General features: G+C 36.4%; 1 protein-coding gene across 4 annotated transcripts in view; it reads right to left on the reverse strand.

Annotated features, from left to right (window-relative positions):
• ZDHHC14 (zinc finger DHHC-type palmitoyltransferase 14) overlaps positions 1–15,156 on the reverse strand; it is a 109,115-nt gene that overhangs the window by 25,075 nt on the left and 68,884 nt on the right. For all 4 annotated transcript variants that reach the window (XM_065631402.1, XM_065631403.1, XM_065631405.1 and 1 more), the window contains exon 3: positions 12,031–12,189. In XM_065631402.1, the coding sequence (XP_065487474.1) occupies positions 12,031–12,189 (159 nt within the window). The remainder of the gene's footprint in view (positions 1–12,030; positions 12,190–15,156) is intronic.

Here is a 15,156-nt window from a genome sequence, read left to right on the forward strand (position 1 = left end):
GATGTTGGTTTATTTATATCTGTCATGATCACACCTCTGACTTATGTCTATCATCTCATCCATCATGGTATATGAAATATTTACATCCTCCCACTTCCCTTTATTACTTCACTCAAAATATTCTCCATTCCAGACCATCTATTTTTCTACTTAGAGTTGACACTGCCATATAAACCGATTAAAAATAGCAAAATCATTCACATACACCATTTTTCAAATGTTAAAATTAAGATTTTTTTAAAAAATAATCTATTCAATCTTGCAGGAATTTTCTGAAAACCATATGGTATAAAAATAGGTGGATGTCATCTGAATGTTCTGTTACCCTTTGCAGTATAGGCTCCCTCTTCTCTTTCCTAAACCAAACCTTTTCCATTATTTCCCTGAGAAATGAGCTCATTCATGAAACAGAAACAGGCCAGGGCAGGGCAGAAACAAGTGTCCCCAACACGGGGGAAATGCGACAGCGCTGCAAAGCAGCAGAGGGAACAGTTCTCTCTGATATTCCCTGGGCAGCCTGGAACCCCCTCCCCATCCCAGTACTCCTGGCAATAGAAACAGAGTGATTGTCAGGCAACAAACCAGCATTTCCTAACTTTCCTTTAGAGAGATTACGCTGACAAAATGACAGAATTTAAATTTTTTTTTAATCAAATCCAAGATCATAACATAAGACACATGCTCTTATGCTGACTCTCTTACTCTCTGATCCTTGTCCAAATCCTGTTTTGTTTTCTGTGACTTTTATGCCTCCATTGACGTACAATATCAGACTATTTGTAATTCCACACGGAAGGCGAGCTATAAAGTTGAAGTCCTTATGCCCTATGTTAAAAAGGCACATCTGTCCAAGCACATCAGTTTGTTTTAGCTATGGCTTTATGTTACAGACCTACAGTAGAGGTTTCCCTTGAAGGATTTATTTAGTATTATCTTCATTAAAAAAAAAAAAAGGTTAAAACAACATGCACAACAGATTTCTGAGTTCACCAGACTTTCAGGGCTTTTTAAAATGGTTTTGCGTGACAGCTGTTCAGATCACATGTTTCTGCCATAAATCTGTTTCAAATTCCAATGGGGCTATTCAAGGTGAAGTTGCTCAACTTTGTTAGGATAAGGCTTCAGGAATACTTTGATTTAATGGGTACTGCCAAGAACACCAAGAACTAAACACTCTGGTATCTAAAAGGGTAGGCAATATTACCTGCATTCAGTGCAATACAGCTGTATTCCCAAAATAAGCTGACATTGCATTTGAACCCTGCTTATTTTAACATTTGTACTTCTGAATGAGTCCTTATGTTCTGATAAACACTTTACTTCATTTAATGGGTACCTAATACAATACACAAGCAAATAACACAAAGAAAAATACCTTTCAAAGAGCATGATCCTAGGGTACTTTTTTACCCTGACTCAGAAAAAAAAAAATTATTACATGTCTTTGGAAGATGAATTCCATATATACACACTCATTCTCTTCTATGCTGACACAGTAGGAATCAACAAATTATACTGACATAAAGCTCAGTTTCTAGCCAAGAAACAACATTTAGACATATGCAGACATCTATTTGATTGATTCAGATAAATACAAACATAAAACCACTCATGTCCCTACCTATAAACACACATATACATATATATACACACATACATACTCCTTACTGAAGACTGACTTGGTATTTTCAGCCTACTTGTCACTCCAATTTCTGTCTTCAAACTTTGTTGGTAAACTGAAAGGCTCTGCTTTCTCAAATTAACTTACCTTCACAATGATTGGTAAGGAACTACCTAAGATGTCTGTAAAGCAGAAACAGACAGAAAAGGCTGGATTTGAACAACACTGCTACAGTGTTAAATATGAATCAACTCTAATGCAAAAGGATAAGTACTAAAGGGTTTGCATAAGTGTTACAAACGAATAAACTGGGCCTCATTTTACAGAGTCATAAAATAGAAAGGGACGTGACATTTTTGGTATATGCCACAAACCAGTATCTTAAAAAGCAAGGGATTATTCTACTCAGCAGAACACAAATATGTAAAAAAATATAAAAGCCTTACAGCTTGTGAGCTGCTCTGCTTTTAACGCAAGAGAAAACAGCCAACCCAGACAAAATGAACAGACACATACTAAGCACAAACTTCTAATGCTGTTAAGAAAGATAAACTGTTCTTAAATCTAGAGCTGTTTCTTCTTCCTTTTAAAAAGACATGGCTTAATAAGTATTAGTGAGGAAATAACACAATATTTCAAGGTTCACCTCCGGCACTCCAGATGCCTGCAAACTGAACAACCATGATTTGGAAAAGGAAGCTCTGCCTGACATCTCTACGTGGCTTGGACAATGTCAGCAGCAAAATTAAGATCTGCCTTCACTGAGAAATGAAAAACTATGGATGCTGAGAAAAACTGGGAGTTCTAGACCTTGTAAACTTAAGATGAAGAGCGCATATACATACAACTGATTGTTATGAATAATAACAGACTGTTTAGAGGTGATGACTGCAGTTATGGTTTAAAATTATAGAGTTAGCATTTTGCTGTATTCAATCATACATTTGTGTCAAGGTTAATGTCTGAGGCAAATGAACAGAATCAAAATTTTGCTAATACAAGCTCTTGTTAATAAAAAGTGTATTGGAACTCCTAATGAGAGAGGAAGAAAGCCGCAAGGGCTGAAAAGTTTATCTATGAAAGCTCCCCATGGATAGGGAAGTTGTGACAGACCATCTGCCTGCACTCAATTTTACGCAAAAGCAGGAAGGTATGAGGTTGCAGCCATATCTGCCTAATTGAGAACTACTGCTAGAACAGTTCCAGCTTCTCCTCTCTTTGCAGTCCTGCGACAATCTCTTGCCTGTGTGTTTACAGCTCTCCATCCTTAGGCCAAGCCTGGTGTTCATTTTACCCTGTGGGGAGCTGGTTGACAGAGACAGATGAACTTAAAACTATGGTTAATTTTCTGTTGCTGAACTCCCCAGACCAGCTCATCACACTATCAGATAAACAGCAAAGCCAGCCCAAGTGAAGCAGTGAGAACACACAGCCAGAGAAGGGATGAAACAACCTCTCAGATGCAGGAGAAATCCAGTTTTGATTATTTTTTCCAGGGTCTGAGAACAGAAGATGAAGCAAACAAACAAGACTGAGAAAATGTGTGAATGTTTTATAAGGTGAAGTACCAATGGAAAGAGACGGGTAAATGGAGACTGAAAACGCTGCTGTAAAGACCACAGAAAACCAAAACATTGCTACAGTGCTACTCAGGAAAATGTGGATAAAACTTCCTATCCACTATTGTTACCTTTAAAAAGTATAATTTAACAATAAATTGTAAAATGGAGACTCCCACATCTTTAACAGAAGAAATTTTAGAAAAATATATTTCATGTTATGAAAACCTTAATTTTCACTGAGGTTTTTTACCTCAAGAGTTGTCGGTAAACCTGCAACAGTGACTTTATTTTACTAGTCTTTCCCAAGACATCGGCAACTTTGCCTTTGGATAATAACTTCTGAGAATAGCTAGCGCCCCCATAACCAAATCCAAAGGGTGAGGTTTCGCAAGATAACCAAGCCAATCTAAAAGCTCAGGAGCGGTGAGAGAGCTGGTCACAGGCTGCCTTTCCTGCCCTTCCTCCCACTTCCTTCTGTCATTATCTAAGCTGCTGACGGGTCAGGTCGGTTCCCTGAACCGGTGGGAATGAAGAAATGGAATTATTTTGTTCGTTGCTTAGTGAGAAAAACTGACATACCAATGGCTGTGTGTTACTAAGGGCTGTGTGAACAGGCGCAAAGGAGAGAATCACACAAGTGGGGGAAAAAAAAGAAAAGAGGATGAAATTCAGATACTGTCTCCCTGGAAGCAGCAAGTTATCAGCATGACTCAGTGGTCTCATTAGCACTCACCTAATAATATATGCTGACTGGATGACAGAAGAACATACATGTTACATCATACTTCAGACATTTTTCTTGGTTTTTACCTCTCCTGAAACATTTACATTTCAAAACTTGTTTAAGAAACATTAACTGCTGGATATCTCAGATAGAAACAAAACCGGGAACATTTCCCTTTTTAATTAGCAATGGTCTAACAGATGGAGAGTGTTTCCTTCAGAAGCCACATTAAAGCATGCTCCTTGCTGCTCAGAACCGACCAGTCAAACCTCTACTTTTCCACAGCACAGCATGTAGACTCTTTAAATCCTAAATGTCCAGCTTCCATTTTTCAATCACTACACTCCAGGAAACGGCATACAAAATTACCTCAATGCTTTCCTTCCTCTTTCAAAACATTTAATGAAAGCTTTATAACTTACAAGGAACAAAAAAGCATTTTTACATGGAACATTGGTAGGCCAGCTCAGCCCTTCAGTTTCCGGCTTTTCTCATCTGTTCGCTTTGTGATCTAAGAAACGTTTATTATTTATGAACTGTATCCTTTTTCCTTTGCTTGACCGAGTCACTGCATGCCAATGTACATTTTCTAAAGCTTAATGTGAAGGCAGGTCTCAGAAATATCTAGGTCACATTCTAGCAGATTCCAAAGAGCACAAATTGGAATTCACTTGCTAATTCTTCCCTCCAATTCTAGCAAAGTGTTGCAGGGCAAAGACACAAACTTAAAGCATTCACCAAATATTATCATCTTTATTTTAACATGTATCCCAGGACTGGGAAGAGTCAACAGTCCGCTACTCAAATCTTGTGTCAGTCAAAAAGTCACATTACAACTCAAGCAACTGGGCCAGCATTACTCAAAATAACTTTTGAGAGTAGCAGTACAACATAGGACTACAAGGTCCATTGTCCTGGATGCACAACTGGACAATTATGTAGACATAGGGACACATCTGCACATATTTGTAATGATGACAATTACAGCTTTTTGTAGGGCTATGATGTCATGATATGATCACATCTATTCAGGCTTCTTGACTCTTTTTTTTTTTAATGACAAATGGCACTTTCTGAATTTGGTTGCTCTTGAAATGTTTACGAAAACAAATAAGATTTTTAAAAGTCCATATAAGGAATACTTTATTACAAAAAGCATTTATTTTCTTCTAAGATACAGCAGTTCAATCCAAATAGCCTGCTGAGTCCCATGTATGCATGCACAAAAGCCAATATAACCATGGCATTAAATTCTTTACAGTCTGTTCAGAATGCCTGATAATTTAATATAATTAATAAAAATATTGTATCTGATATTCATAGCATATTCATAAAAACTGTCCCTAGCTCAGATGTTCAGTTCCACTGACTTAAGTCATCACTCCTAAGAAAATTGTTTATTTAAGCATATTTTAAAAAGCATTGATGGGACTTGCCATCAATTGGCAACAGCAATCAAATATATGGATCAGTTTGACTTACGTAACACTCACCGGTGTGACAGTCATTCCCTTGACAATGCCTTTACTGTTGCTTTTGTGGTATGATATCAGAGTAGAAATTTTTATGAAAAAATGGTGAATAACAAAAGGCTGATTGCAAGTTACATTTATATGCATGCTGATGTTATTTTAGAACATCTGTTATGGACAATGCACAATGGATCCTTTAAATTGCCAAGCTTCACTTCTTTTGTACCCTGATTCCAAATCAAAACACCCCAACAAAACCAAATGGCACAGAACCAGCCTTTCAGCCTCGAGTTTACATTCTGGAGACACTCACCAAATGTTTACTCCAGACTACATTCTGGACACTACGCTAATCTCTACAAGATTATGCGAACTGAAAAAGCAAAGTAATATTGGGAAAGATGGGCCTCTACTAATGAAATAAATTAATCAAGTGCATGGATATTTACAACAAAGAGTCAATAAGAAACGATAACACAAGGGCTACTCAACAAATAAATATTTCACTCATAACTGTCTAAATACTGTCCCAGGCAGCTGAGCTATTTGGGTGTTTTGTTTCGGGTTTTTGTTTTGTTTTTTATTTAAGAAAATCAGTTGTAACTTCAATAGTGGTGGACTAATATTATTCACAAAAAGAAAAGAAACATGCATAATTTTGTTAATAAAAATAGCAACTCATTTATTAGAAAACATCCAGCCATTGCCCTAGGATAGCCCATAGTAATTAAGCTATATTGTCACACAGCTCACTTCTCTGCTATCTCCAATTCTAAATGTTGACGAGTTAACAACAAATCCCTTTGACTGTATGCAGGTTAACAGTGACATTTGCAAAGGCAGCAGCAGCAGTTTAGAATGACTGTTCTTTGATAGGCACAAAGAACGTACAAGCAAAGGACCTCGCTGCTTAACAATCTCTCTCTCCTACAATATCTGTTCTTGTCAATTCAATACTTTCACACACTGGGAAGCAAAAAAACGCCAGACACCCCAAACAATGGAGGAAGAGAGTTAAAAACTCCAACTTGTCCCGAGGGGAAACGTGGTATCCTTAGCAGGTATCAGCACCCACACAGTTCATGGCTTTATTCCTCCATTTTCTACATGAAAGCACATATTTTTGTTTGGTTTGTTTTGTTTGGATTTTTTCGTTTTTGGTTTTTTGCGTGTGTGCGGTTTTGTTTGTTTGTTTTGGTTTTTTGTTTGTTTGTTTGGGTTTTGGGGGTTTTTGTTTGTTTGTTTTACACACTGTTGCTGCCTTGTATCTGCCTTTGAATTCCTTGACTATCTTTAAAATTGTTATTGCACCTAATGTAAATATTAGTTTATTTTCTTAGGTTTCTAATTTTTAAAAAAATATTTTTTAATTTTTCCCTGGTACTTCGTCTCTTCAGTTTTTACTCTGACATCTGAGGAACAGAACTACCCTAATAGGTACTCTGATCATCTCTGCTTTTTTTTATATGCAGAGCAATACATAAGCTGCAACCTCTCTCTGAAGTAACTTATAATACAATTATATTTTTTAAAGACATTTTCTGCCATATTTCCCAGTGCTTTGGCTTAGACTTTAAAACCTCTCTGACCCACGTGCCATACTCCCTGAATTTCTAAACTACACCTATTATATAGATGGTGCAATCATAAACAAAGAATACATCTGTAAGTGCTGGTGTGTATTCCATTTGGCAGTTTCTTTGGGTGCCCCAAAAAGGTAGCACACAAAAAGATCCAATGCCATTTCTTGCATGTAAAAACTGGGAAAAAAACCCACAAGAAAAAAAAAAAAAAGACAGACATAGCAGCCAGCTTTGTAGTTTAACTGTTCAGCTAAAGAGTCACTCAAGAGACCTGGAGCTAAGGTGTAACAGATTCAAAATCAGGCCCCAAAATGAAGTGAAAATTATATTCCACTGCAGGAAATGTAAGGAAAGAAATAGGCAAAGGTCATGAAAAGGAATCAACAGCAAAAAGGGAGGTAATAAGGTAATGAAGGGAGAGTGCTACAGAATGGAATTAAATCCAAGTGAAGCAAAGTCCTGACATGAAGTAAATACACACTGATTATGAAGGACCACAAAGTCCTCAGAAAATAACTCTCAGAGAGTGTCAGTGTTATAAAAACCAAACAGTTACAATGCCACCTCTCAGCCTGTTTTTGAAGTAATTTGTGTTCTCCAGGCTGGAAGATGCTGGTATCTGGAGTGACTCTACAGAAGAGCTTCTCCCAGAAGACACTTGGAATTCTCACTCCTTGTCTTACATTGCACTTGTCATATGTTAGATGTGTTTAAATAATTAATTCCCCATTTTAAGAAAACAAATTCACAACACTGTTGCCTAATCTGGGAAGCTACTTTTAAAATAAATTATTTTATCCAAATTCTGCTGTTTGGCACACTGCTGGGTACATAACACATTGTATTTTCAAAATAATAACGTAGTCCAGTCAAGATCAAGAGACAATGCCAACGATTGCCTGGCAGAAGTGCTTTACAGAAGCAACGATTTAACCAGGAAGGGGGTGTCTATTGGCTTCTAATATAGCATATTTTCTGTCAAAATTTCTGTCAAAATCTTGACACTTGTTCTCATGTTTAGGATCTACATAAAAATCAGACTCACAAGTGAGAGGAATCCTATCTCCTACACAAAACAGAAACGTTGACAGAAAATGCCAGTACAGTACCTGTGCCTTCAGCCACTGGCATCCTGGTTCCCCATCTCAAAAGGTTTTTATTAGGTACAAAGAAATCCAACTAGCATCCATCAAGAGCTATTAAAAAAAAAGAAGATAACTTCCCAGGGCTGAAGAAGGCCTATGCTGAAAATTTCCAAGAGTGTGAGAATATTCAGCAGGAAACATCCCCGCGTGCTCGCCCTCTTTCCCGTTCTTCCCTAGGGACCCACTCTGGCCATGGTGGGAAAGGGGCTACTGCACGAACCAAAGCTTTGGTCTAACTCAGTGTGCCACGTGCATGGGCGATCTCTGAAAAATCATACTAAACCTTTCAAAGTTAAGTTGTGGCATCAGTTTAAAAAATCTGAGCTTTGAATCTTCTGTAAAAAAATTTTTTTTAAAAAATCGTGTTGAAAGAAACACAGTGGAACAGGAGAAGAGAATCTATCTTCATCCATCAGTCACACACAAATTCATGATATACAGATTCTGAAACAAATAAAAATGCCGTATTCTCTCGGATTAATATAAATGGTGGATCTCTTCTTCCTCCATACTGGATTTTTGCCTTAGTCTAAATTAGTTACTTCACTTGGTAAGCAAAACTGTGGCATGGCAAAGCGAAGAAGGCTTTAGACATTTAGATTATTGGACTAAGGTGATTTACTGCTTGCTAATCGTTACTTAGTGTTTCTCATTAGTCATTTGGTACCATATTTACATATATTGTTTGGAAATAGTTGGCTGCTTTTTGTTCAGCTTTTATTACAGAAATCAAATTAAACAAGACAAAAACTATTTGTTAAAACCAAACAAAAAAAGTTACACAGTTGATGTTGAAATGACCAAAAAATACATTTTAAAAAGTCATTTGGTCATTTCAGTAGCAAGCCGAATCACTAGCATCACACAGTGCAATCTAAACCTCTTGCCAAAACCCACCAATAACTAGCTTGAGCTCAGAACTTGTGTCTGCTGTGGTTATTCTTTTTTCAAGTCTTTATGTCTTGTGTTTATGTGTACATTATTTTAAATTCATTTATAGTTTTTAAGGAACATAATGGTACACAGAAAACCCTTGAGGGGCTAACTTCCAACTGCCATTATCAAAGGCAGTAAAAGAAACAAATCAAGAACACACTCAAGGTATCTGCCTCAGGGAACACCTATTCAACCAAATTTTTGAAGGTATTAAATAAATGCAACAAATGACATTTGCATGAAAATGCAGATTTTTCTGGCTACTACTGTGAAAATACTGTAAAGCTAAAGGAGTTTGAAGAATTACTATGGATAGAACTCATATTAGTTTAGTGTCTTGTGTTTTTTCTAAGCTATTTTTTCATATTTTTCTCTAAATATACTAGATAGCCATTTATTAAAAAAAATAGTGATGATATGAAAATCAGAAACAAGATCAAGTAACAGATATGCTTACTAGACAACTAGAAAGTTAGGAGTAATTCAAAGAACAATAATTTTTTATATGTACTTACATATTTAAAATGCTGCTAAGGATTCCTTACAGAATGAAAAGCATTAATAGAAAATACAGAATGAAAGAACCTCTCTTTCACACTACATTAATTTGCCCAGTGTCATAAAACACCTCTAGGTAAAAGTATTATACTGGTTTTCTTCCAAGCAATGAGTGCCAGTTCAAAGACAGACTGCATTCCTGTAGCACATAGTCTCTGTAGTTAGTTTATAACTACACAGCAAAAGCTTCAGGAACTACATGGTAAAAAGGAACACACAACCATATTGGTAGCGAGCTGCAATTGTAAGTTACTTATGTATCCGTATGCAGGTGAAGTAGGAGTATTTTTGCACTGGTTTAGTTACATCAATAAGGAACTAGCAAAATGATAGTGGCACACTCATTGCTATTATAAGATTTATTCCCAAACTAAAATTAAATAAAAGCATCATCATATAGACAATCCTAACTTAAGAGTAGTGGTAAACTGCAAAACACATTCTGATAAGGTGTGAGATCTTAGACTGTTAGTTTTTCACAAGCTCATGAGCAATTCAATTTTCTTGACACCTAGTTTTTACAGAAAATTAGTTGCAGGTATTTGTAGGTTTCAGTTTTTGCATTCAATACTCTTGAATATTTACATGACAAATACCTGTAGCCAATCAGGAAACAAAAGTACTATGCAATGTGCCCTGAAAAAGTCATAGTTTACTGTAATCGCCATTATAAATGCTGAGGAGAAAAAACACAGCAAATCCATTCCAATAAATGGATGCAATTATTTTAAAATAAATAACTTCAAATTTTAAAAAGTGCAAGAGGAAATTACAATGATCCTACCTATTTTATGAGCAGAAAAGACTAATCTTCTTGGATACAATCATCACTTCTGTCTGCCATTTGTCACAGACTTTTCTGATATACACTCATAATAATTCACATATGTTGCTTCATCACAGACATAATTAGATGACAAAGATTGTTTAAATTGTTTCCCCTGCCATCACTAATTGTATGCCTCACAGAGTAGGTTTCCCAAATTTAGTATGAAAAGAACAAAGTCAGATTACAGACTACCTGTGGAAAAAAAACCCCTTTGTACCAGTTTATTAAAAAAACCTGAAATATTATTTAAAAATAACCTTCAGGATGTATGTGTGGGAGGTGCTCTTATTTATGCACTCTCAGTAAAGACAACAGACTTTACCTTTTATTTACTGTACTGGTCAACAACTGGCATTTTCACATTATCAGGTTTGCTGAGCAATATCACAACACTGATGCCCAGACTACACATTTGACATATTTTTCTGAAAATGTGTCAAGCTCGATTCATAAATATCCCTACTTGACAAGCTCAGCAGCTTTTACAATGCTTAGGAAATTCTAATACATCAGAAAAACTTATTTACTGAGGGAACCATCTACAGTTACCAATCAACTGTATAGGGCCAAAAGGCTAATCTTTGCACTCTGATCTAAGTGTACTCCCTAAATGAGTATCATCTAAACATGAAACTGTACTTCTTCCAGTAACTGCTTTATGTCTAAAAATATCACTGCTGAATGCTACAATTACATTTCTTAGCTGGATACATCTTTCTACATTATATTCTTGAATGCGTAAGATCCAGGCTCAACAGTGTGCTGATCAGCTGCACTAAACTCTAAATGCGATCTAATTAAGTAGAAACTACTCAGATTTGATTGGTGGTGTTTGGTTTTTTTGTTTTGTTTTGGTTGGTTTGTTGGGGTTTTTTTTCCTTCTTTTTGTTTGGCTTTTAAATCCAGGCATTTTTTAAACACCTTCTCTGCCCTCCAAATAAAACAGTCAGGAAAAAAGACGAGAAGTTCAAAGAAAAAAAAAATCCTATCGTTACAAAATGTCCTTAGGTCCTGACAACATTTACTTACTCTCAAAATATCGTGCTTGCCCAGTAATTTCTTATGTATTCTGACTTTAAAATTCATCGTCTTAAAACTGTTCAAAGCTAAGAATCACCTACAGTGTATATTCTGGTCACAGTGCAAGCTCTAACCATTGGAACTGTGCCTCACAGTCAGTCTGTAATGACCTGGAGAAGCAGCTCCTTGCCCTCAATGTAGTTTGGTGAAGGAAACAATTCCGAAGCTCCAGAAAAGTTTGTGTGTCTGCACTGGGAAGCTCCTCGGACATACTACACAACCCTATTCAAATTGGGTGCCTTCTTTGTCTTGCGGAGCAGGTCAGGAAAGATGTATGCATCAGAAGATATTTTTTCTTCTTTGATCAGCAACAACTATATGTTAGGCCAAACCTCCTCTTCTGCCTCCTCTAAAGTTCTCAACATTTAACAGAGCTGGTGGGAAAGAAGGATGAACACAGCAAGTGACCTCATGAGTAATCTTGTCACTAACTCCGATTCTTTTCTCTCTTCTGTCAGAAGTATTCATAACACTACATAAACTACTAAATTGAACAAATGCCGTATCTTTTTTTACTCACCTACGCAGTTATCACAAAGGCTGCAATGTGAGGCACGAGGTGGGCGGAAAATCTTGCAAGTAAAACAGTATTTTAGTTTCACTGTCTGTCCATTGATGATCACTTCTTTTGTTCTGGGAGGGGGGCGGTATCCTCCTGAACTGGAGCCATTGGCAATATCTAAAAATGGAAATACAAGGGATTAAATTTTGGTGTATGCACAGAACTGTCCTTGATGGCCATCTATGGCAAGTTTCAAATTTCTGTTAGCACACTTAAAATAAACAACTTTTCCCCCTTCTCATTCTCCTAAAATAATATGTAGCAAAAAGAAAGTGAATTACAAATAGCATCCCTAGCCAATTGATTTGAATTAAAGAAACCACCCAAACCCAATTCTCAAGTGCTGACAGTTACCTTGATCCCAAAACTCTTACACTTTCATACTCCCTAATAGTTCATAGAGAACACATTAAAGACAACTATGACTACTGGTGCAAGATGGTAAAACTTGGACAAGTTATCTTTAGGATTTTCCTGGATTTGTTGGAATTCCTGTAATAACAAGAAGTCTCTCTACAAGTGCTGTAGAAATTCTACAACCTAATATAGAATCTTCACATTTACTTATGCAACAGCAGCTCTGTCATTAGCGCTTGGCATATGGTAGAAATAAGATAAATCATCACTTTGAGATCTCTTAAATGCTGTGATACAATGGAGCTCATTCAGAATAGTATCTCACAGCTCTTGCTGCTTCAAAGTTTGAAAATTTAACTCCCAGTGCTACTTTTGCACATCTTGAAGTTTGTTTGTTGAATAAAAATAATTTCCAACTACTGCATTTGGTACAAGTGGTAGGGTTTGGGGTTTTGTTTGCTTGCTTTTGTTTTATTTTAGGACATCAGCAGTCATTTTTCCAGCAACTAAAGGACCAGTTAGGCTAAATCACTGAAGCTCGATTTAATCCTTTAAAAGCATCCAAGCTAAGCTCTGAAAGTTGAACATGTAAGAGTAGCACATTTTTCTCAGTTTATTTGTTCTTGTGTAATCACAAATCAAACCATAGAAGCAAAAAACCCCATACATTATTAGTCCTGCACAGGCAGAACAGCAAAAACAACAGGAAAGTAAAATAAATTATTTCCCAATATATGAATGAAACTACATTTCAAAGTCACAGTCACCTGTACAACCATATTTCAAGTTGTCCCTCATGCTTTCATGTTGGACAAGCATGGGGCTGTATGACAGGTTACTAAAAGATCCATGACTTGTATTTGAGCTCAAATTGTTAGAAATATCGCTCAATTGCAATTTCTGCCAAGTCTGCAGCCATATTTACACAGCCTACAAACTACACATTTTCCAAGGGGGCAAGTAGAAAGCCTCCTGCCTAGCAAGGTGTTCAAATTAGCAACAGCATGGCTGTGCTAGCAAAGGTGTAATTATACAATATGCCAGATTTGGCAGCACATCTAGCTAAAGAAGTTCCCACCTACAACGTGCTCACCCACTCCATAAATATGCACCAATGAAAGTATTTGTGGGACACCATCGCAAACATGACCACTGAAATAACTGGACTTCAGAACACTTTCTCGGAGAAGATGGTGGAAGGAGGGCAGCAATAGCTGAGAATGATGGAATCAAGGTATGAAGATCCTAAGTGTCCCTTACGAGAGTTAAGTGGTGAATCCTGAAGACACAGCAGCTTGGACACTGCCTAACAGACCCTGATGAGGTACGGATGTCTGCTTGTGCTGGATCTAAACCAGACCCTGCGATGTTGGGCCAGGTCCCATGATCCACACGTGGAAGCACGTATTACTGCGTGGCTCCCATAACAATCAATATAGTGATTTTGACCTGATGGCCAATACTGCTTGACACAGTATTTTTGATTAAACAATTGTTGCATTAGAAGCTGCTAGTGTATTTACATGCTGAAGTATAACTAGACAATAAAAGTTGTTTAATGAGCAATATGGACATCATCTTAAATTTCCTTTTTTGTTGTTTTTAACAGATATGTTGTTTAAAAGAACTCTTAATTAAATGATTGTGATTTCAAAGCACTCTAAGCAGACACAAGAATCTGATGACGTCAATTGAAATAATATAATTTATTCAGGTTATAGTAAAAACTATTCTTCTATTTGCTTGCATAACAATCTATATGTCCTCATGACACATCGGTTTAAGTAATTTTTTATTATTGCTTTCTAACTTAGAACTAAGCTGAACAGATGTTCTTTTGAGGGTGTAGCACAACTGTGCTTATACTGTTTAAAGCTTTAAAGGCATGGATGATTCCTAAATCCAGAAAACAGGGAGGAATTTCTTGTAATTCAGAGATTACGTTAAAAAAGCCTCCATATTTACACTGAAAACTTATTTTCTGTAGAACACATTATCATAGGGTGCATGAAATGATGAAATAACTTGCAGTACTAGTACAGATCTGCATAAAGCAATACTTTTTAAGGGAGAAAAACACCAAATTTTTTTCTTATTAAAAATACCCTATAGCTGATTTTAGTTACTACCACTGAAAAAGATAAATATATTTTAATACAGTGTACTTTTGGTGACATCATCGCCAGGAGGCTTGTAATATTCTTAGTTCTTCTATAAATCCATGGGCTTTATAAAATAGTGTCACGTCCATTTCTGACCACACTCTGCTCAAAATAGACTTAAACTGTGAACAGAAATGTAGGTCACTAGCCCTTATTAGCTTTTATCTGATAAAGGATTTAACACATGCATGCATAACATGTTCATTAATAAAACAATGATTTCCATTTGACACTCATCCTCAAATTTAGGTGCATAATTGTCAAAAATACTAATGAAGCCTGACTTTTTATATAGCCGTAGCCTTCTATATTGCTAGAAATGCTGATGCATTGCATTTCCTAAAATGACACTAACATTTCAGATTTTCTTCTTTTACAAAATCTTATTATTCCTGGATATGTACATAATAATTGAAAGTTAATTATTTAAACCAGTCAAGGTGAACTGTTTAGAAGAAAAATGCTCTTTTTTCTAATGAAACATGTATGCATAAAAAATGCGCATCAACTAAAAGCAGTATGTATTTCCTCACCTTTCAAGAAGTTGAAAAAGTGCACTGTATTT

The sequence above is a fragment of the Caloenas nicobarica genome, chromosome 3, assembly GCF_036013445.1.
Source record: "Caloenas nicobarica isolate bCalNic1 chromosome 3, bCalNic1.hap1, whole genome shotgun sequence".
NCBI lineage: Eukaryota > Metazoa > Chordata > Aves > Columbiformes > Columbidae > Caloenas > Caloenas nicobarica.